This window comes from Crotalus tigris, unplaced genomic scaffold (genome assembly GCF_016545835.1).
Source record: "Crotalus tigris isolate CLP2741 ecotype Arizona unplaced genomic scaffold, ASM1654583v1 scf7180000019147.1630427, whole genome shotgun sequence".
NCBI lineage: Eukaryota > Metazoa > Chordata > Lepidosauria > Squamata > Viperidae > Crotalus > Crotalus tigris.
In genome coordinates, this window is record NW_024097401.1 from 643,246 (window position 1) to 667,103 (window position 23,858).

Genomic DNA, 23,858 nt, shown 5'->3' on the forward strand with positions numbered 1-23,858 from the left:
AGCAGTAGGCGTTAGCTTAAATGGACTCCAGAAGATGGTAGAGGACAGGAAGGCCTGGAGGAATGTTGTCCATGGGGTTGCGATGGGTCGGACACGACTTTGCAACTAATAACAACAACAAAGCTATAGCTGTGAATGGAGTAATGAATGCTTTTTTCCACTGTGCAATATAACCTCCAGCAAAAGGATAAAAAAGGGGATATAACAGCTGTTACTTAGAACTTTTCCTACTCTGCAGCCCTTCCTATGTTGTAAAATTGTGCTAGGAGACTACTGATAAGACTTCCAGAGCACTACTGGTTATAGAAGGAAGCCACACGGAAGGGCTTCTTAAAAATAAGACAGATATCTTGTGTGGAACAGCTCAAGCGGATGCTATTCCCACCTGTGATCCAAGAGACGTGGGAGGAATAAGTCCGAGAGAGCCAGTTTGGCGAGACAAAGTTGTGCAGTCCCAATGCATAGAGTCCAATTTCAAAGGCGCAGAGGTGAAGGTTACGATGAGGCCCTTGGTGGCCACCGCTAGAAGACGGGTGGGTGAAAATGGAGGTGCTGCTGTTTCCCCCAGCCTTAATGAGAACTGTCTTGGCCAACTCAAAATAAAAGTGAGCAGCTGCCTCCGAGGGCTGATTTGGGACGTGGGGGGCATGGCTCTCCGGTCGCCTGCCCTTGTATCTGCAGAAAGAAAAATAACACAGCCGTTAGACAAGTTGAAATGAAACCCAAATAAAATACTCTTGAGATACCTCCAAAAGATAATAAAGCTCCCATTTCTGACTAAGCCTCTCCCTGCTTTAGAGACTCTTTCTTAGGCTAAATGCAGGTCAGAGCCAGGAAACGTTTGTACCATAAACGCACAATTCTAGATGAGCAGCAGCACCCACCTCCCAACCTCCACGGTCTTTGCACGTGCCCCTCCACTGGCCCTTCGACTTCCACTCGAAGAAGAGGAACCCAAGGAATCACTGGAAGAACTGCTGATGCTATCGCTGTCCTGTCCCCGGCCCCAGGAGGTAGTTGCCCAGCCCCCTCGCAGGGGGCGCCGACTGAGGGTAGGGGAACTGTCAGAGGTGGTTTCCGGGGCACTGCTGTCAATGCTTGCCATTCCTGCAAGGCAAAGAGAACAGGTAAGCAAGCTTAGAGGGCACAAAATAATCAGACCATAATATGGAATACCATCTAATTTTTTTCAATATACAGTAATGACCAAAATTGTGGAACCCTTTTGGGAAAAGTGTGTTTTTGAGGTTTGATGACTAATAACACCACTTTTTTGGGGGAGAGTACCATAAAATTATAGATCAATGGAAAGATAATTCAATCAAGAACGTAATGCAACAAAGTTTGTTCAATTATCTGTGCTCTATTCTATGAAAAGGTATAGCCAAATAACCAGAAAAAGGAAGCACAACTTGCTCAGGTTGATATCGGGGAGCTTTTCTCCATCTGATTGTAGCCAATGAGCATGAGTGTTTAGAGAGCCAATCGGGTGTCATCTTGTTTTGGCAATGAGCCAATCAGATCATGTCCTGTTACTGATGTTGGTTGGTTGGGTTTTTTTTTCCTTTCATTTAGTGAGCTTGTAAAACGTAATAAAATTAAAGTCATGGTGCAAAGAGTTAATTGGTTGCCCAGAAAGCGATGTAAAATAGTATTACGAAGTGAACAAGGCTACAGTTATAAAGAAATTAGAAGAAAAATTGGTGGAAACTTAACCAAAGGTGGCGTTTCTACCGTACACTTTTCCTAAAAGGTTTCCACAAGTTTGACCATTACTGTACAGAACAGAAAGTTTAAATCAGAAACTAGAAAACTGACACCATTTGTTTGAGAGCTTCTGAAGGCTCCAATTTAAATTCTGTCCTATTAGGAAGCATTACAGGTCATTATACTGCCCTGATTTGCAAAGTGTTACATCAGTTACCGAGGAATGAAAATGCTTATCGAAGAATTCTCTCCCATTTTGGCATACGGAAATAAACAAGAGACAAGCTTGACCCTGTATATTTCCCTCTGGTTGGCAATCTTTGCCTTAATGCTGTCCCCACTTGCAGAAACCTCTGAACCATCACAGGTCTTCACCCAATAGCAGAGTTGTGAGGTCCAGCCCCAAGTTACCTGTGTGTTTCTTTTTCTGTCTGACTGGCGAACCCCAGCATCTTCCATTGTAGCCCCCTCTACTTCCAAGAGCTATACGGCTGGGAACTTTCCCTTCTTGCTTTAAGATACTGGACTCCACAGGTGGATCACAAGGGGATCTCTGAGGGTTCTCTGGAGAAGACAAAGGTCACTTAGAAGGGCAGCAAGAGGAAAGAAAAAGAGCATTTGCAAACAAGGATCTGTTCCAAGGCTCAGTTCCTTTCCTACAGAAATATTGACAGATAAAAATCCGGGATAGATATTCATAGGCTGATTCGGTCTCCCTATTCCCAAATGGGAAAAACTGTAAATGAATACTGCAGTTGGAAAAGGTTTCCTAAAAATAAGAAAAGCAAAACTTCTTTTTGGAATTATTATACAGCAAATGGCAGACAAACGTTTCAAGAAAAGCTGTAACTGAAAACTTTCAGGTAACCACAAGACTGAAGCTTCTATGTCAAGAAAAAAAATGGTTTTTTATTTCCTTTTTTTGTAAAAAAAAAAAAAAACAAGTTTGATTAATTTTTCAATTTTTACATCCAAGTAATGAGGAAGCAGCGTGGTGATAGGGCAGACATGTCAAACACAAGGCCCGGGGTCCGCATGTGGCCCACAAAGTGGTTTCATGTGGCCTGCGTAGCCATCCTGGAAACAGTGAGGGAATGGCCCCCGCTGCCTTGGCCCTGGCCCAGGCTGGCTGGGAGCCAATGTACAATTTTGTGGTGGCCATCTATGCTGAAACACATTCAGTCTTAGCTACACAAGGCAGTCTGGAAACAGTGAGGAACCAGACCCTGCCGTGTTGGCCCCACCCCCTGGGTGCATGCTGGGGAGGTGTCACCCTTTGTGAGGAATGAAGAAATGGACCATGCCTTGGCGCTTGCCTCGGTCCCACCCCCTTCTGCCAGAGACCCTCAGATCTGTCCCACTCCTGCCCAGGCCCCCACAGGCACCCTTGACGCAAACGATGTACAGCTGGCCATGCCCACCCAGTAGGCCACACCTACCCAGTAGGCTGCACCCACCCTGGCCACATCCACCCAGCCCCCCGAGGGCAACCACAATGCTAATGCGGCCCTCAATGAAATTGAGTGTGACACCCTCGTGATAGGGTAATCAAAAATCCAATAACAGAATCATTCATATATATCTCAGGTTACCTCATTAAAAGATCCCTCTCTATTTCCCTTAATTTTTATATCATATTCAAGTTAATACATTTCTAGATAGAGCTCAATCAATCAATACATTTATCAGTAAAATTTTACTTATACATATCCAAATCCTCTTTTGTAAGTTTTACTTAATTCCAATTACCATGTTCCAATTTAGCCATTAATAACCATAATAATTAAACTTCGGGTAACCCTAATTTTCTTCATTTCATTACCAAGTAATTATCGTGTCTAGAATACACATATTATTCCGAAAATTAGATTCTTACTTTATTTCACAAATATATTCTATTTCTCGTCCTGATAGCTCCTCATCTGCTAATAAAATATCTTTCAGTGTCACAAACCCATTTCCATATTACAAGTCAAAACTATAATCTAACAATTAATTTTCGTTTCCATTATAAATCTAGGTCCTAAATATTAAATGAATCAGTATCTCTAAAAGTCTCCTTAACCCGTTAAATGGAATTTTAAGCTATTCCATCATCAAAAGAAGAGAAGGAGAAGGAGAAAGAAAAAAAAAAACAAAAGGAAAGAGTCCCATTTTTAAACCTAACTCTGACTTTCTTTTTTTTGCCAGGCAGGTTTCCATACCAGTGCCTTTAAATCCTCAAATAGGTCTCCCTTCATTCCTAGGCTTCTTATTTCCTATCCCTTCTGGTCACGAGAAGAGAGCAGTGGGTGTCCTGGGAAACAGTTGTCCATACCTTGGGTAGTCTTCTCCATAAAGGGTTCGGAAGGATTGCTTTGGACTGCAGGTGGCACACCTGTCTGCTGTGCCACAGATGTTCCTGGGAGATGCTGCATGGGCGCAGCTGATTGGGTAGCATGTTTGGAAGGAGATTTCTGATTGGGTACTGTAGGTTTGCTGGATGAGTAAAAGGAACTCAGAGTTTGAGGCTTGTGGGTCTGGCTTTCCCTGTCCAGCAGCTTATCTAAAATCTACAAAACACGGAACAGGAGAATGCAGAGGTTACTATTGGAACTAAACAAATGGAAGGGATAATGTGGCATAGTCAAATTTCACCTAAAATCAGAAAGCACTCAGTTCAAATGATAGGCATGAGGCTAAATTCTCATGGATACACATGAAACGAAATGAGTCAGTTTATTGCACAAATTCAGGCAAATTGGCTTACTTAGTTACATTAATGTAATTTATAACATAAGGCAGAGACTTTTTTTGTGTCCTTGAACGCATTCGTTTTTCTCCAATTAAGCCTTCCCCAAATTTTTTAGGGCTAAGGACTGTCCTTCAAATTCTTGCAGGATCAGAAGAAAGAAACATAAGGCAAAAGTATATGGAATTAAATTTAAATTTAACCTTACAGCACATTAATTCACTACTGCAAATCTCAATATTTAAAAACACTCGTCTTCTATCTTGATAAGAATTCCAATTTAGTTGTCCCCAGACTATGCCCTTGACTTAAGAAAAAGATTTAATTTTTTTATTATATTGGCGTGCAGTCTATTCTCAAAGGCTCTGGACAGATAACAAAATGAAAGTCAGCTTCCTCAAAAATAATAAACCCACACATATCATCATCGTTATTAGGTCCTGGGTATAGCACATTGGGCAGCGAGTGTTTTCCAGACTCTAAGTCTAAGCAATTTTATTTGCCAACAATTGCAAGAATGCTTCATGGTGACCCTTCAGATATTCTTGGCAACTGACATTCCTTAAAAGGGAAAATGTTGTCCTAGAAAGGGCTGCTGGATAACATTCAGCAAATACAGTAAGAGCAGCAAAGTATGTCCCTTTGGCCACTCATTGCCAGGGTCCAGTTAGATTCCTGACGAGTTTTCCCCTCCAATAATGCTCTGGTTATCTGTTCTTCATTTCCATGAGCTACTCTGGAAAGTAAGGAACTGCAGCAGTTCTGTGAGAGGCCACTCCAGTGCAAGTTCCCTTGTTGCTCTCCTGTTCCAATGGATCTTGATCAAACTGCTTACCAGATCTCAGAAACTCCAATACTCTCTTGAAAACCCAGTGGATCCATTAAGTGCCTGGTGTAGACTGAGCTAATCACTCCTTCACTTTTTTTTGTTCTCTTTCTTCTTTCCATATTAATGTTGTTGTTAGCTGCGAAGCCATGTCCAACCCCTCGCGACCCCATGGACAACGTTCTTCCAGGCCTTTCTGTCCTCTACCATCTTCCGGAGTCCATTTAAGCTCATGCCTACTGCTGCAGTGACTCCATCCAGCCACCTCATTCTCTGTCGTCCCCTTCTTCTCTTGCCCTCCATCTTTCCCATCCATATTAATAGAGTACTGGAAATAAATTATGGAAAGGAAATACAGACTTTTCCTACCAATAGGATAGCTCAGTGATGACGAACCTTTTAGAGACCGAGTGCCCAAACTGCAACCCAAAAGCCACTTATTTATTGCAAAGTGGCAACCCGGCAATTTAATCTGAATACTGAGGTTTTGGTTTAGAAAAAACAACTCATACATTAACATCTTTTGTCTTAAAAGAAAAACACAGTAACAAAGCTTTCAATGATACCAGCAACTTTTTACTGAAAGGTAAAAGTTTGCATTTGGCATGCTTTTGAACAATTAATGTAATTTTTGCTGTTGTATGCATGCTGATAATTTGTCTAACCTTGGCTTATACTTTGTAAGTTTGAGAGCAATACATGCAGCACTCAGGTCATCTGTTAGTCTGTTTCTGGTGTCAGATTGGATATAATTCAAAGCTGAAAACAGCGTGTTCGATCCAGAGGCTTGTTTTGACTAGGAAGGGGCTTGAGAAATGACTTTTTCCTGTGAAAACCTAGCCAAAGAGCGAGGCGCGCATGCCCACAGCGAGTCCCGCACGCTTGCCATAGGTTTGCCACCACTGGGATAGCTTTTGGGTGCAACGGGAAAAAAATAAAAGGAACATAGGCCAAACCAATCTGATGGCTGCAAAAGATTGCAAGGACATTATTTGGCCATAAGTTTAGTAGAAGTTGCTAACTCTTCCGTTCTAAGCACCCTTTTCGTGGTCTTGTGATCAAAGTAGACATTCTATTTCTCACCCTGTGCTTCCCAAAATACACATGCACACAGAAACATACAGGTGCATTACAGGGAAACACACAGGGGCAACACACACAGCATCCACCCTCTCTCTCTCACGTGTACGCATCAAACGGTATTTCAAATCTTGGTCCTGCAAGTGTTAGTTCGTTTCCAAGCAAACTCTGAAAAGTTTAGTTATTTAAAAACGAACTAAAGATGTTCTGCTTCTAAACATTTCTAAAAATAACTTACTTTTTTGAGTTTAGACTGATCATCCTTGTAAGTGATCATCAGGGCTAAAGCTAGATCTCCTTTCTCTCTTCGGGTACCTTCACACAGGAGAGGATGCTCTGCTTCACTCACTGTTGTTTTCATGCCTGCAAAGCAGAATTCAAGAATGATGCCCTACTTTATGTAAATACTAAAAGAGCCCTACTAGGGCAGACATGTCAAACACAAGGCCCGGGGGCCGGATGCGGCCCGCGAAGTGGTTTCATGTGGCCCGCGAAGCCATCCTGGAAACAGTGAGGGAACGGCCCCCACTGCCTTGGCCCAGGCCGGCTGGCCGGCCAGCCAGGAGCCAATGTACAATTTTGTGGTGGCCATCTATGCTGAAACGCATTCAGTCTCCCTCTGACTTTGCCCTGGTACCCATCAGGAAGAACCTGGCTAAGGAGAGCAAGCACAGCAGCAGCAGCCTTGAGGAGGAGGTAAGTGCAGCTGGGCACCCCCTTGGGGAAATGGGGCTGGGCTTGGTGCCACAGGTGCTCAAGGGCCAGGCTGGCATTTGACCTCTGCTGCCCAGGGCTCTAGGCAGACAACACCACCATCCAGCCCCCTCCCACATGGCCTGAGAGGAACAGTAAGGCTCCTCCAGTGAACCATGCCTTGGCACTTACCCTGGTTCTACCCTCTTCTGCCAGAAACCCTCAGATCTGTCCCACTCCTGCCCAGGCCCCCATAAGCACCATTGGCGCAAACAATGTAGAACTGGCCATGCCCACCCAGTAGGCCATACCCACTCCCTCCACGCCCACCCAGTAAGCTGCACCCACCCTGGCCACACCTACCCGGCCCCCCAAGGGCAACTGCAGTGCTGATGCGGCCCTCAATGAAATTGAGTTTTGACACCCCTGTACTAGGGCAATCCTACAGTCTTCTCAAAATGGCTACTGACAAAACACAGTATGCTACATATTATTATTATTATTATTATTATTATTATTATTATTATTATTATTATTATTATTATTATGCAAAATATGCCTGAATTACATTGTATTCCTTTTTTCATGATCAAGGGCTACCGATAAATGTTGATACACAGAATAAATTATCAGTATTGATACAGATATTCTTTATAAATCTTTAGATTTCATTTAAAAAAAGTATCAGCTATGGTGCCCAGGGCTTTTCATTATTTCACTTCTATTTAGGTGATGCAAGAAGAGAATTCAACTTCTGTGTAAATTCAGTGTCATGGTTCCGACAGATGAAACTCTTCCAGGAACTTCGAGGCATTGTTTACCTTAAAGAATCTTTATCCGAGTAGCATAGCATCGGCACGTACACAGGCAAAGCCAAAATCTGAATTCCCCTTCCCTGAGCACATAGTATCAAAGCACAATTCCCTCCTCCAATTAACTGTCATAAATCACATTCTCCGATTAGTTTGAAATGCAGGCTTTCCCTCCAGTTCTCCAGCCCGCCATTTCTTATCATCTCTTATTTCAAAAAAACCTTGGTTCTCGCACTGGTTATGTCTAACTAAACTCCCATGTCCATTCCTCCTCCTCCTCCCCCCCCAATACCATCTAATTCTAACTCTAATTCTAAGAGTAAAACATAAGAAGAAAAATGGCTGCATCTCCATATATTGTCAAAGCAAGAACACCCGATGTTAGCAGTGTTGACATTCAGATTATTACATGACATGGGCAGGATCTTTTTTCAAATTATAGGAGCAGAGGAAAAAATTAAGCACTCACCAAGTGCTGCCACGGCTGCCTCAAAGCCAAGTTCTTCATCTCCAGGCATTTCATTGTTCCAATTACGGCTTGGGGGTCTTGACCCTGTAGGAGAAACCACTAGGACAGGAACAGAGATATTAATTAGCTCTACAGGGAATGAACATTGACTGGACTGGTAAAGAAAACTAGTGCAAATATTGTATTTTAACAACTGTACAATATTGCTACCGTTAAACCAACATGATAAAATTTTCTTGCAAGGTCAGTACAAAAAGTCAGACCTCAATACCAAGTTGAGACATTTTATCCTCCCGAGAACATTCTTTTTTTTTTTTTGTACAACTCTAATTGTCATTTAACACATGGCACAGCTGGTAATTCAGAATGAAAAGAGGATTACAGTCACCACAAGGAATTGTGCACTGTTTTGGCTTCCTCAGAGCTGTAAAATATGGTCTAGTTTGGTGCTTTATCTGAAAAAAAAAAAAAACCTGTACTAAAAATTCAGCAAGTAGTCACTGAAAAACTGACCATCTGCTTTAAGAAGCTGGACATAACACCTATAAATTAAACAATCTTGTCTCCCCTGGTGCCCACTAAATACTTTGACTCCCATCAGTTCCAGGCCAGCAACAGGGATAAATTACTTTGTACCCCAAAGTTTCTGGAGAGTAATTTATAGGAGAGCTGTCAATGGGTAACATTAGGACATACCGGTAGTTAATCAAGTTTTAAAGACTGATTGACAATCCCCTATTTAGATAGGCTAATTGCATACTTCCAAGCTTTGTGATTAAGGCTACGTTCAGGACCTCCACAGCTCCTTCACATGTGAGCATCTAAATCAAGTGTAGTAGGTATATTTTTTTAACCTTACAGAAAACACGAAGTTCTCATGGACACAAGAACCAACCCACATAAATGAGTGGACAGTGGAAATTGCACTGAAAGTGCTGAGGGACAAGCAAACCATCATTGTTACTCCTTTGCTCAAGGGGCTCTCTCTTGGGTAAACATGCAGGGGTTTTACCTGGAGCACATAAGACATCAAATATGAAGCTAGCGAGCATGAGAGGCAGGACAGGGCGGTAATCACACAGGGTTCCTTCCCTCAGCTCTTCGGCTCTCCCCCGAATAGTATTCATCTCGCTAGAACCAAGTGGGATCTTCTTCAACAAGGCCACGATTTCAGACTCCTGGTAAGCCAGCTTGACCTGTGTGATATGGATCAGGGAGAAATGCGCACAAGGCTTTCATTTTAACAAATGCATTATTATACACAAAGACTGGATAATAACATTAAGAAAGAATGCTTTTAGTGATGCGCAAGAATCCTTGCCTCAGGCTGAGAGGGCTGTTTTTTAATCCAGTAATGGCTGCCAAGAAATTCTCTAACTTTGGGGACTAAACTCAATCCATGATCCTCTGCAGAGCCATATACAAGTCTACGTAAGTCTGTGAAGAATATGCAGCTGGAACTGCACATTTTGGAAACTAAACAAAATAACCAGCTAACAGATTGTACCAAAACCAATACAAGTAGTCCTTGATTTATGATTTAGCGACTGCTTGATGGCAGTGTAAAAAGTAACTTACAACTGGTCCTCACACTTATGACCATCACAATGTCCCTGTGAGCACGTAATTGCAATCTGGGTACTTGGCCACTGGCTTGCATTTATGACAACTGCAATATCTTGCAGTTATGTGATTGCCATTTGCTGGCAAGCGAAGTCAATGGGGAAGGCAGAAGAGAAGGTCATGGGTCACGTGATGTCTGACTTAATGACCACCTCAACAACAAATTTTCTAGTCCCAATTGTGGCCATAAGTTAAAGACTACCTATACTGTATCACTGTGCACTGTAGAAAAAAGTCACTCTGTCTTAACACTATTCTTACAAAAAATGCATACTAGTTTTTTAACACTAAAAAGCAGAGACATCACCCTGCCAACAAAAGTACGTATAGTCAAGGCCATGGTCTTCCCAGTTGCAATGTATGGATGTGAAAGTTGGACCATAAGAAAGGCTGAGCACCAAAGCCTTTGAACTATGGTGCTGGAGAAGACTCCTGCAAGTCCTCTGGACTACAAGGCGCTCAAACCGGTCAGTCCTAGAGGAGATCAACCCTGACTGCTCTTTAGAAGGCCAGATCCTGAAGTTGAAACTCAAATACTTTGGCCACCTAATGAGAAGGAAGGACTCCTTGGAGAAGAGCCTAATGCTGGGAAAGATTGAGGGCAACAGAAGAATGGGACGACAGAGAATGAGGTGGCTGGATGGAGTCACTGAAGCAGTAGGCGTGAGCTTCAATGGACTCCAGAAGATGGTAGAGGAGAGGAAGGCCTGGAGGAACGTTGTCCATGGGGTCGCGATGGGTCAGACATGACTTCGCAACTAACAAAAACAACAAGTTTTTTAACTAGAGTTTAGGTGAGAAATTCTTTCAGTCAAACAAGTTGAACCTAGATAGAACTAGAGAGACAAAACCAAAACCTCAGTCAGTTTCATTAATGATATAACGTTTCATTATCTTCAGGATTCTCTAGGTATGCAATCTCCCCCACCCTCACCCGCCAAGCCATCCTATACATACCTCCAGGGCCTTGGTAGATGCTGGCGGCCTCTGTAACTCCAGAGCAAACATGCCAATCTGGAAAGCTAGATTGTGATATTCTTGCCGTTCACTCAGTACAGTCAGTAGAAAAGCAGCTTTGGATAAAGTGTTGGTTGCTATCCAAGTCTGTTTGCTGGTAGATACTTTATTCTTCTTTCCCTGTGGGATGGAGTATTAGAATTAGTGAATATTGACGAAGAATATTCAAGCTCAGCTTGGAAACCTCCCCCTTTCCCCTCAGCATGGCTAGCTCAGGAATTCTGAGAGTTGAAGTCCACGAGTCATAAAAGAGCCAAGGTTGCCTACCCCTGGCATAGAACATAGAATCATAGGGCTGAAAGGGACCTGAGAGGTTTTCTAGTCCAACACACACACACAAACACACACACACACACACACACACACACACACACACACACACACCGACCATTATAGTCAGTAGAGGTTGTTCTGCAGCTGTCCTGATGTTCCCCCCCCCCATCAGAGTGGAGATGGAGAGATTGGACAGAAAGGATTACAACAGAGGAAGAAGACGTACAAAGGAGAACACACGTCAAAAGGAATGGAGTCAATTATCTCAAAATATCACAACATAATTATCAACTGATGCTTCAAAGTGAAGGTTTACAGTTATTGTCGCATTAACATCATCCACGGCAACCCACACGCGTCTGAATCTCCTACTAGCTACTGTCCAACCCTGGTCTTTCCATTTAAACTACGTTTCCCACCAGCATTATACCTTGGTTGGGGGTTGCTCCACTTTGAGATCAGGAGGATTAGCCAGCAAGTCTTTTGCAAGTTCAACAGTGAGACGGCACGCTTCGCTGCTATAGCCGTGTGCGTGAAGAGCCTCTGCGCAGGCAAACAGGACCTGTAAATTGAGAATTGCAGCAAAAAAAAAAAAAAGCCAGTCTAATTCTTGCTTTCTTTTCTCTCAGTTCTTAGTCTTGTGGGCCTAGGAATTTCACTGCTGAAGCTCATGGCATCCCTTCTTGCCATTCCCCAATGAGAAACAGGTTACAACTACATTGCTAGTTAAGTCTTCCAATAAGCATATCACAATTAAAAAAATAAGTCAACTTTCTCCAAATCCCCTTGTGAGAAATGCCCAACATTCCTTGCACTCCATTACCAAACTCCTACCTGCACCACATTTGGAGTGTGCAATTCTTCAGGTCCAACACAGGAAAGGTGCTTAATGTGAGGCAAGAAACAAACTGAGATAAACACAGGATGCTGCCTTATATGATCCCCATGCTCGATGCTTTGTAGTCTGACTGATAGCTTAAAATCTCAAACAGAAGTTCAGTGGTGCAAGATCCATTTGGAAATGCAGATGCAATTCAGAACCTCTGCATTCTACTACCAAATTTTGCACCTTTCGTGTAACATTAATCCTACAGTCTTGTCAAAACGGCTACTGGCAAAACACAGTATGCTACGTATTATTATGATGATGCAAAATATGCCTGAATTACGTTCTATTCCTTTTTTCATGATCAAGTGCTACAGATAAATGTTGATACGCGGAATAAATTATCCATATTGATACAAATATTCTTTATAAAGTTATCTTAATTTAATCGTCCTTCGCTGCTACATAATAAATGTTTTTTCATTCTTCCCAGTAAGGAACATATACTAGAGGAGCCTAAAGTAAAGTGGGCGGATGAGTCAGGAGCTTACAAGGCCTACCTCCATTCGGTTTTCTTGCTCCAAGGGTTTTATTCCAGCGAACATGTCCTGCTCTTCTTCAATCCCACCCTCTGCTTTCTCATCTTCTTCCTTAGCCACCTCCTGGGTGTTTAAATAATATACTTGATAGTCATCTTCTTCCTCTTCTCCTCCAGCAGCACCATTTTCCTCCACCTGTTTTGGCTTGGGACATACCCCGGCGCTACTTTCATCCGGGCCGTGGAGATCATCGTCTCCGCTGCCCACTTCCTCCACGGGTTCCTTGGAAAGCTTCTTGGTGGAAGGACTGCTTCTGTGGGCAGGCTCGGCTGCCTCAGAGAAATACACCCCACCTTCATCCTCAAAGTTATCTCTGTAGCTTCTGCTCAGCGGGCTGTCTGTGAAGCTGAAGGTGTTGCTTGCCTCTGCTCCGAGAGCCAAACTACTGTCATCTAAAGTCAACTCGGCCAAGTCCGGCTCCAAAGAACTGTCCTCGCTGCTCATACGACGCTTCCCGCCATGTTTGCTGGCTAGGTTCTTTCCCACCGGAAGCTTGCCCTTGTTCACGGTTGTTTTATAGGAAGCTTTGTCCCCTTCCGCTGAAAGTCTTCTCAGAACCCGCTGGGGGCCTTCGGACACCACTTTCCGTTTCCCAATAAGTTCTTTGGGGCGCACAGCTGGCTCCTGAGACGCCAGGCGTGACCGGTCTCCCAGCTGCAAACAAGTCCCCATGGCATCTGTCCCGTGGCTTCTCCCTCCATCGGAAAAATTTTCTATACACGGTGGCCTGCAGTTCCTCTGCTGGATGGCCTTGACCCAACAAAAAGAGTTCTTTTTGTCAGCACTGCTGTAGGTGATGCCTGGGATAGGATACGCCTCCTCCCAATTGAAATAGCAAGCTTCCACAGCTGGCTTGAATCCATGGAATAGCTTCTCAAGAGACTTCTTATGCTGCCCTCTTTTGACATTGTCTATTACCTTCAACTGCCACTGCCTTAGCTGTGTGCACAAGTCCCTTCGCCTAGCATTATGGAAGGAAAGGAACAAGTAAGAAGCAAAAGTGACCTATTAAAAGCAAAAAGTCAAAATTTACTGTTTGCACATTTAATTTCTTGTTGATCTAGTACACTTACGTTTTTCCTTCATCGGTATAGGGTTCATGTCTTATCAGAACTCTAATATTCTAATACACTTCATACTTTTATTTCATTTTTATGTCACAGAAAAAAGCCTCAAATAATCAAAGCTCCCTTGAAAATCCTTAACATTGATCCTAGCGGCAGTTTAATTAACTGCCTATACAGTCTATTGCAGAGGTAGGCAACCTTGGCTCTTTTATGAGGCGTGGACTTCAACTCCCAGAATTCCTGAGCCAGCCATGCTGGCTCAGGAATTCTGGGAGTTGAAGTCCACGCCTCATAAAAGAGCCAAGCTTGCCTACCCTTGGTCTATTGTATTTGGCAAAGAAATTCAAAGGAAATATTTTCAGGTCCCACTGCATATGCTCCATGTTTGATGTCTCCCCACAAATTTTCACAAAATTGAAAAGTGAGGATTGTTCAAGTCATTCCAAAAACACTATCTTTTTTCCCCTAAAAATTCTTCATGTTCTATTTTGGAGGTACCTTTCAAATTGTTGTCATACTTGCACTGTCCCCAGATATGAAATTATTGAAAATCTGTGGGGGAACAGATTTCACTGTGTGGTTCAATGCATCCTGGGAAAAGTAGGAATATTTCACAGAAGGATTGTGCAAGGACAAGTGGGGGAAAAAATCCACAAGCAAGACCTTAGCTGTCTAAAAAAAAACATCTGAAACTGAGGAGTTACAAAATAATGACTGGAATGCTGTCCAAATTTTTGCATCTGCCAAATTCACTATTTTCTTAACTTGAATTTGCAAATAACTGCACATAAACAATAAGCATGCATTCAAATTTCAACAAAAAAAATCATGCTTAATGCTTTATTATACTGAAATTGTAATAACTGCTGCTTACTTAAGAATTCATTGAAACATACAATTTGAACATGACGGCTATATTTTTGTACATCACTATGTATCCTTTTGACAAAAGATGCAGATAATACATGTGGTCTGATGATGCACTAGCATTAATGACGTTATCTAGTTTGGGTTATGAAATATCTGCAAGAAAACAACCAAGTTCAGAGATGTCCAACAAACCCATTCATACATGTGGTCGTTTCTATTAAAAAGGTAACAGGACTGTGAACAGTGACCATATCCAGACTCTGCTAATCTGTTAGTTGTAAGTTACAGGCCTTCAAAACCAAGGTGGTATATTTAATTAAAATTTTAAAATACTTGAGAGCGAATGCAGTACTACTCATTATAACTACGTATTTGAAGGACGAATAGTTAGAACACGAACTCAAGAACGCGCAGATTAAAGTGGCAATCTGGCACAAAAGTTGTAATACCTGTCCATGTCTGGAGTAAGATCAGTCAAGCAAAGAAGCTGGATATGAACGTTACGATAAAAATAATAGGCAAGTATATCCAATAATAGACTTTCTTCAATGTCAACTTTGTTATGGACTTTCAGACGTTGCACCTACCGATGAAGTTGTAATACCTGTCCATGTCTGGAGTAAGATCAGTCAAGCAAAGAAGCTGGATATGAACATTATAATAAAAATAATAGGCAAGTATATCCATTAATAGACTTTCATCAATTTTGTTATGGACTTTCAGACGTTGCACCTACCGATGAGGACTGATGGTTGGATCCAAGACAGCAAGTCTCCAAAGAACCACCATCTCGTCACACATACTTGCACAAGCGTGAGCAGCAACTTCTGACTGGCCATTGCCCCGGCCAGTATGTCCACTTGCACTACTATGGGATGCAGATGTCCTTACACTGTACCACCAGCCAGTTATCTGTAGACAAATGAAGCAGAGTATCAGATGCTCAAACTTACTTATTTTTTTCTTAATCCAGGGGACTGCACATGATTCTTCAACTCATTCTAACTATGTCAGAAATATGTGTGAGAATTATAAATCACAGAACTGGAAGTCTCTTCTACCATCTGCTCATGGTAGAAATTCTCAGGTCATCCCAGACAAATGGATATCCAGGTAATGTTTGGAAATCTCATACAGTGGAACATCCATACTCTTAACTATCACAATCAAAAAAAAAATTCTTCCTGTTCAGCTTCCATCCATCAATTTTTATTCTACCTTCAAATGTTATGGAGAATAAAGCCATACCCTGTTCCCATGAGAGTCCATCAAATGTTAGAAGACTGCTATCATGTCTCTCTTTAACAATCTCAACTTTAGGTTAAAAGTTATTTTACCATTTATTTTAGGGTTTAGCTCTTCACCCCCTCACAATTTCCCTCCATCTTCTCTGCATTATTTCCCGTTCCTTAGTGTCCTTCAAATACCGAAAGAACCAGAACTGGACACAACATTCTAAGTGCAATCTGACTAGTCAGTGCAACGCAGAGCAATACTATCACTTTTTATGATCTCATTGCTATACTGCTGCTGATGAACCCAAGTGGATCGAATTGAATTTTTTCACTCTCTCTTGTGAGATTAGAGACCAGAAACCAGTGCTTTGCCTCCATGAGTCTAAAAACACACCAATTTCCTGCTTTATTTAGCCAAAAACAGCACCATCACAGAAAAAAACATAGGCTGAAAATATACGCAATGGAGCAGGCATGTCCAACTGCAGGATGCGTCATGGCGAAACCACACCCGCCCCATTGCCGGCAATAGGGAAAAAGTCCTGATATGTCGCGTGACGTCGCAAGTTTGACGTGCCTGCAATAGAGCCTTATAGAGATAGTATTTCAATTACTGCCTCTTTTTTGGCTAATCACATTTAAAAAATAAACATGGCTAAATTCTAGAAATGGAAATTGAGGGTGTTCGGAGGAGTGCAATAGCCTGTGGAATAGCCACCTCTGACCTAACATTATATTACTGTACTGTTAGGCCAGTGGTGGGTGCCAGAGGCGGCACTCGGAGCCCTCTCTGTGGGCACATGTGCCATTGCCCCAGCCTCACCTCCCCCCATGACCCCCTCCTCACCAGCAGCCCCCCTGGAGGAGTCGCCCCTGAGCATGGCCCACGCGGAGCAGCGCAGCCAAGGACATGGCAGCTAGGCAGTGTAGACAAGACTCTGCCCTCACGTCCCATCACGCAGTTGATGCTGCAGGGCGCGGGCAGAAGGCGTGGCCACCATGGCGCTGCTGAGCTGCCTTGGCGATCTGTGGCGCGCCCTGGAGGCAGTGAGTGGCCCTGCGGGCAGGCGGGGTGGCGGATGGTGTGGGGGCAGAATGGGGGCACGGCAGAAGATGGAGTAGGGGCAGGGCCAATTTTGGGCACTCGGTCTCTAAAAGGTTCACCGTGTTAGGCATTCGTCTAATTCTTCACGTTCCTTAAAAATTTCTAGATAAGCAACATGAGCATTCCATCCCACACACGTTTCTGTGAGAATCTGTTTAGCGAAGGAAATAATACCTGTTCATATGTTAGACACTGGTCTGTCAGGATCTCCAGAAGAGGAGCTGCATTGGTATCCCGTCTCTTAAACATTTCGCGAACAATTGAAAGCAGGTTCCATATGCCTTCAGGTTCTCTTCCTCTTAGGGGGCGTAACAGGCAGGCCCACTCAGCAGCAGCTGGGGGTTCCGTGGAGGACAGGTACATGGAATTCACATCACTGGGTAGTTGGAAAAATCGGGTGGGGGGAGGAGAAGGGAGAACTTCAAACTGATGCTTGAACATTGGATAATTATTTATGAAACTATGAATGTAGGGGACTTCTTTATAGATTTTATCTTATTGATCCATCTGTCCAATCAGGAAGAGTCTAACATAATTTAGTAATACCCTCCCCCCAAAAAAGGACATATAGTCAAAGCCATGGTTTTCCCAGTTGCAATGTATGGATGTGAAAGTTGGACCATAAGAAAGGCTGAGCGCCAAAGAATGGAGGCCTTTGAACTCTGGTGCTGGAGAAGACTCCTGCGAGTCCCCTGGACTGCAAGGTGATCAAACCGGTCGGTTCTAGAGGAGATCAACCCCGACTGCTCTTTAGAAGGCCAGATCCTGAAGTTGAAACTCAAGTACTTTGGCCACCTAACGAGAAGGAAGGACTCCCTGGAGAAGAGCCCGATGCTGGGAAAGATGGAGGGCAATAGAAGAAGGGGACAACAGAGAATGAGATGGCTGAATGGAGTCACTGAAGCAGTAGGCGTGAGCTTAAATGGACTCCAGAAGATGGTAGAGGACAGGAAGACCTGGAGGAACGTTGTCCACGGGGTCGCGATGGGTCAGACACGACTTCGCAATTAGCAACAAAAAAGGACAAAAGATTTAGTAATACCCAAAAAAGGACAAAAGGCAACTCCCTCCCACCAAATTTTTTTGTGTCACTTCAGTGCTCTTCTTCAAAGGTTGTTTGATGTAGGCATTTTATCAAAATTATTATTTTTTATTTTTAAATTAGTTTCCCTCTGGGCTGCATAAAGAACATCAACGTTGTGAAATAACGTGGATGGGATTTAAGAAAAATGTAAGTTATATTCTCAACACAGCCATTTTCTGCTTTGCTCATAGCACTTCCCCCCCGAACACACTGCAGCATCAAAATACTATATAAAATCTACATCCAGGATTCAATTTGAACACATTCACATCCACATACTATTCGTACCAAATCTTAAAATTTCAAACAAGCTCCTCCAACATTTTACGTAACTATAAAATAGGCCAATGATGAGATTTAGCAGCTATCTTTCCAGGACCACCTTCCAAAACTGGTTTCCAGAACTCTTGTCTACATCCTTATGCTGTTAAAAGCAGAATAACAGTTCATTTAAACTGGACAAGTACTAAAGTCACATTAGGACTTATTAGTGGCAAATTACACAGAATAGAAGGCTCTAAAAATGCCTCCAAAATTGGTCACAGCAAATCACCGAGCAGTTCACTCACTCTCCTGTGAGCCAAAACAAAGAGCAACATTTATTACTGGTAACAGCTACATTGAACAACTTTGAATAAATCCGACGTAGTGCAATTCTTTTTTTCATCTAAAATAGGAAAGCTGATGGGTTTCTTGGACCAGATCTGTTACACATATTAGGAAACTTTAAATAGCACAATGGCTGTTTTGGAAACTATAGGGCTGGCCCCAGAATCTGTCTCTCTCTCTCTCTTTTTTTTTTTTTTAAAGGAGAGATCTTCGTCTTTGGGGAGCAGGTAGGCACTGCAGCCTCAGTGGCATAAGTTCCTTTAGGATCAATATGAAATAAGAATTTTCCAATACTCCAGCAAGACAGGGGATTCCTTTGTTTTTTCATGACCCACATTAGCCTGGTGTCATGATCTTCAAACTGGACCACTGAATAGAGAGAATGATTCAGAGGCTGGAGAGACCCCAATTTAGCTTCCCACGATATATCTTCTCAATGGCTAGGTAGTCTTGTCACAAATAGTGCTTAGTGCAAAAGCCAAGCATTTTTTAGATTGCACGTGGCTACATTATAGCTGCCTTGTGCAAAATTGCTATAGAGCAGTGGTTCTCAACCTTTTTAATTCCGCGACCCCCAACCGGTCGTAAGTCGAGGACTACTCAACCGGTCGTAAGTCGAGGACTACTCAACTGGTGCAGCACCGTTTGCAGAATGGGACTTTTGGCGGGCTCAGCAGGGCAGAGACAGCCTGGACAATTCCTATTGGCTTTTGAAAGCCAATAGAATTAGACTCTATTCAAGAGAGTCTATTCTATTGGCTTTCAAAAGCCAATAGAATAAAAGGGAGTAGCACAGCTAAGGAAAAGGGGAAAAAATGGCGGACTGCGTTGTTTGGCGACCCCCGTGAAATGGTCGTTCAACCCCAAATGGGGTTCCGACCCACAGGTTGAGAACCACTGCTATAGAGCAATACCCAGAGGGTGTTTTCATACAAGCTTATGTGCTTTTGCTGCTAAGCATTTATCCTTCAACTTGGGTTCCTTTTTTGGCTGCTATCTCCTTGGGATTTCTAGCTTCTACATTCTTCCTCTTCAGCCTGATACTTTGCATAATGGTTTGTTCACCCCGGAGCTGCACCCTCAGCTGGATCCAGGGTCCACTAGCACAGGGCTTTTCAACCAGTGGTATGGGTACCACCTGTGGTACGTTGGCACCTGGCAGGTGGTACACAACTATCCTAGAAAAGTGGTAGTGGGGGAAGGGAATGAGCTGAACCGGTGGCAGCACCGCACAAGCCTGAGCGAGAGATGGCTGGAGCTGCAGGGCTGTCAGGGCTCAGCAAAAGCGCCAGGATCAGCACCAGACTCCAGCTGGAGCTCGGCGCTGATCCTGGTGCTTCTGCTGAGCCCAGAAGAAGCGCCGATCAGCTGGAATGTTGCAGCCTCTCCAAGGTCTTGTGATTTACATTCAGACGCTTGGCAAGTGATTCATATTTATGACAGTCACAGTGTCCCATGGTCATGTGAAGTGACCAAAACCTGCTGCAACCACCCAGAAGACGGAGGGGGGGGAACCAAACACCCCCCCACCCCACTCCCGCTGCCAATCCTCAACAGAAATGCTCACAACAATGAAAACCTCGGACAGGAGGAAGAGCACCGCTGGGCATGCAGGAAGGTGTCTTGCTCGGCTGTGGCTTGGGGGGCACTTTTTTCAGTGCCGTTGTAACTTTGAACAGTCACTAAGCGAACTGTTGTAAGTCGAGGACTACCTGTACTTTATCACTTTTTTCCTTTTTTTTGGGTCATCAAGTTTTTGACACCTTGCTAGGCGACTGGTGGTACTCGGATAATGCCATATCCCACAGGTCGGCAACCTGCGGCTCCGGAGCCGCATGCGGCTCTTTGAGCCTTCCCCTGTGGCTCCCAGCCTCCTCTGCCTTTGCAGAGAGAGACAGAGACAGAGAGAGGCAATTGCACTTCCCTGCTTCTCTCTCTCTCTCTCTCTCTGTGTGTCTGGGTGTGTGTGTGTGTGTGTGTTGTGTGTGTGTGTGTGTGTGTGTGTAAAAGAGAGTGCACTCACAGTGTTCTCAGAGGAGCTGAAAAGCTTTCTGGGCGGAGCTCCTCCCTTTGCTGCGTCTCTGAAGGAAGCAGGAAGCAGGAAGGGCAGGAGAGAGCTAGCTAGCCCAGCTAGGCTGACTCAGGAATTCTGGGAGTTGAAGTCCATGAGTCATAAAAGAGACGAGGTTGCCTACCCCGGAGGTTGTTGGACAACAGCTTGAAGCTTGCCAGGTGAGCAGCAGATAGGAGGGGGGGGAGAAAGAGAGAGAGAGAAAGAGAGAGAGAGGGAGAGAGAGAGAGTGGAGGAAGAGGAGTGGCAGACCAAGGGCAGATAGGGAGGGAGAGAGAGAGACCCTTTTGACATCTAAAATGAAGATAACACTGCATATATCCTTTTTTTACCTGTGTGTGTATGTAATTTTATTCTCTAAAAGCATTCTCTTGGTGATCATTGTTTTAATAGTATGGATATTCCCAAGAGTCATATTTTTACTTTTATTTTTAATGTGTATATGTGTGTGTGTGTGTGTGTGTGTGTGTGTGTGTGTATACACACACACATATACACATACACATACACACACACACATACACACATCTATAATAAAGGTAAAAAAGGATATATGCAGTGTTATCTTCATTTTAGATATCAAAAGGGTTTTGCGGCTCCCAGTGTTTTGTTTTTGGTGGGAAACGGGTCCAAGTGGCTCTTTGAGTGTTTTGGGTTGCCTACCCCTGCCATATCCTAAAAGTGGTACAATGAGTGAAAAGGTTGAAAAGCCTTGCACTAGCAGGAGGAACAAAATGACGAAGTCGGCTGTGGAAAACTGTAGTGGCAGGCCATACATCTAGAAGCTGCAGTAGATATATGTGGCTAAGTGCAGTGCTCCCAAAAGGGCAGAGATTGGGGGGGCGGGGGGTTATGCAGGTGGAGAAGTTGAAGCGTTCCTGTACTTATAAATGTGGATGGGCCCAAATTTTGATCATGTGATTGCGGGGATGCTGCAGTGCTGTAACTTCAGAGACCAGTCATCAAGTTTACATTTTCATCACCATAACTTCAAACGGTTGCTGAATGTTACATTTCAAGGACTATTTGTACACAACTTATGATTCACACGTTGAAATACAGCTGATCAAATATATATATAGCTCTCCACCTACAATGCAAAAAAAAATAATCTTTTGCTGTCTTTCTAAAGCTACAAAAACAAATAGAGTGCAGACAGGCAAAATGCTGATGTTTGCATCTGACTTTGCAAATCTGCACAAATGGTAAAGGAAGTAGAAAATTGAAGTTACCTAAATACAACAGGAGAGGGCCCACAAAATTTGTGAAGAGTTTTCTTTATGTTATCACTTAATGTAGATTCATCCAAGTACCAGGTGCTTTGATCAGAGGCAGATGGACCAGCAGTAGGATCTTAAGAAAAAGCAGAGACATTCTTTCAGTTGTTCCAAAGAGTTTGTTTCCTCCTCTATTCAAGGTTGCAGGTAAAACAAGTAGTGATCCTTAATTTTACTACAGAAATGCTGACACAAATATATATTTGAAACTCGATACAACGTGCCTTCCTGCTACTTAACAGAGGAAAAGTTTCATATGAACAACTCAAGAGAACGATGATCAATGTATTTAAACTGTTACACCTTTATGCTTTTTAGTTATAGGCAGACTAAAGTGCTACCATTTTAGAAACTAAATTTATTTGCATATTTCAAAAACCATTGTTTGGATTATACTTTTTAAAAACAACAACAACAACCCACAACATTATTTATTACCTGGGGCTCCACATACAGTGTTGATGGCAGTGGACTGAGAGGATAGCAGCTCATCAAGTAGACGCTGAGCTGTTGGAAGTATCTAAGGGTAAGAAAAACATGTGATGCTGATTTTAAATGTTTTTCCAGAAATAAAGAACTCAACATCTAGTTTTGATTAAAATTACCATGGTTATTAGTATTTAAAACAATTACATACGCTCCTATTTAACCTTAGCATTAATTCTGCTTCAATTACATAATTTGAACATTTCTCATTTTAGGAACTGCAGTGAAACTTTGCTCAGAATGTAAGCCAATTGTAAGAATGGAAGAATATTGCAGAATACCAGCAGTCTTTAACTTACAGCTGTTAAGTTTAATGACAACTCAAAATTACAAGTCCTGCAAAAAAAAAAAAAAAAACACTGTCCTGTGGGGGAGCAGTGGTTAGAATGCAGTATTGCAGGCTACCGTAAATGCCGGCGTACAAGGCGACCCGGCGTATAAGACGACCCCCGTCTTTATAGCCGGGCCGCATTCCTAGAACGTTGTCTTATACGCCAGAAACTACCAGTATTTCCGGCGTATAAGACGACTCGGCGTTTAAGACGACCCCCGTCTTTGGCGCCGATTTCAGCGCTCGCAGAAGTCTCTTATACGCCGGCATTTACGGTAATTCTGCTGACTGCCAGCAATTTGATTAGGCTCAAGATTGACTCAGCCTTCCATCTTTCCGAGGTCGGTAAAACGAGGAGTCAGATTGTTGGGGCAATATGCTGACTCTGTAAACTGCTTAGAGAAGACCGTAAAGCACTGTGAAGCAGTAGATAAGTCTAAGTGCTATCATTATTGCTACCACTGTCATATCACTGTCATGGTCCCGTGATCACAATTCGAGCACTTGACAACTAGCTTGTATTTATGACATCCTAATGTCGCTGATTACAATTTGTGGAACTTTCTTGCTGATTTCTGGCAAAATCACCCATTGGGGAGCTGGATCCACTTAACAACCACACGATTCGCTTAATGACTGTTATAAAACTGTCCTAAAATCAGGAATAGCATATAACCTCAACAATTTTACCATAGAAATTCCCAATTGTGGTCGTAAGTGGAGGACTACCTGTAGCTGACCATTCAAAATGACACCCTAGCACAGTGGTTCTCAACCTTTTTAATGCCGCGATCCCCAACCGGTCGTAAGTCAAGGACTATTCAACCGGTCATAAGTCGAGGACTACTCAACTGGTGCAGCACCGTTTGCAGACTGGGGCTTTTGGTGGGCTCAGCAGGGCAGAGACAGCCTGGACAATTTCTATTGGCTTTTGAATGCCAATAGAATTAGACTCTATTCAAGAGAGTCTATTCTATTGGCTTTCAAAAGCCAATAGAAGAAAAGAGAGTAGCACAGCTAAGGAAAAGGGGAAAAAAATGGCGGACTGCGTTGTTTGGCGACCCCCG

At 43.2% G+C, this 23,858-nt stretch overlaps 1 protein-coding gene across 5 annotated transcripts in view; it reads right to left on the reverse strand.

The window, feature by feature from the left end:
• ZSWIM8 (zinc finger SWIM-type containing 8) overlaps positions 1-23,858 on the reverse strand; it is an 80,448-nt gene that overhangs the window by 20,810 nt on the left and 35,780 nt on the right. For all 5 annotated transcript variants that reach the window (XR_005558708.1, XM_039360038.1, XM_039360037.1 and 2 more), the window contains 14 exons: positions 22,413-22,494; positions 21,930-22,050; positions 17,108-17,309; positions 15,330-15,505; positions 12,618-13,617; positions 11,662-11,793; positions 10,899-11,078; positions 9,331-9,514; positions 8,319-8,417; positions 6,583-6,707; positions 4,025-4,259; positions 2,119-2,271; positions 885-1,107; positions 386-675 (listed from right to left, as the gene is read on the reverse strand). Coding sequence is in view for 4 of the 5 variants with exons in the window: in XM_039360038.1 (XP_039215972.1) it covers positions 386-675; positions 885-1,107; positions 2,119-2,271; positions 4,025-4,259; positions 6,583-6,707; positions 8,319-8,417; positions 9,331-9,514; positions 10,899-11,078; positions 11,662-11,793; positions 12,618-13,617; positions 15,330-15,505; positions 17,108-17,309; positions 21,930-22,050; positions 22,413-22,494 (3,202 nt within the window). In the remaining variant the exon portion in view is untranslated. The remainder of the gene's footprint in view (positions 1-385; positions 676-884; positions 1,108-2,118; positions 2,272-4,024; positions 4,260-6,582; positions 6,708-8,318; positions 8,418-9,330; positions 9,515-10,898; positions 11,079-11,661; positions 11,794-12,617; positions 13,618-15,329; positions 15,506-17,107; positions 17,310-21,929; positions 22,051-22,412; positions 22,495-23,858) is intronic.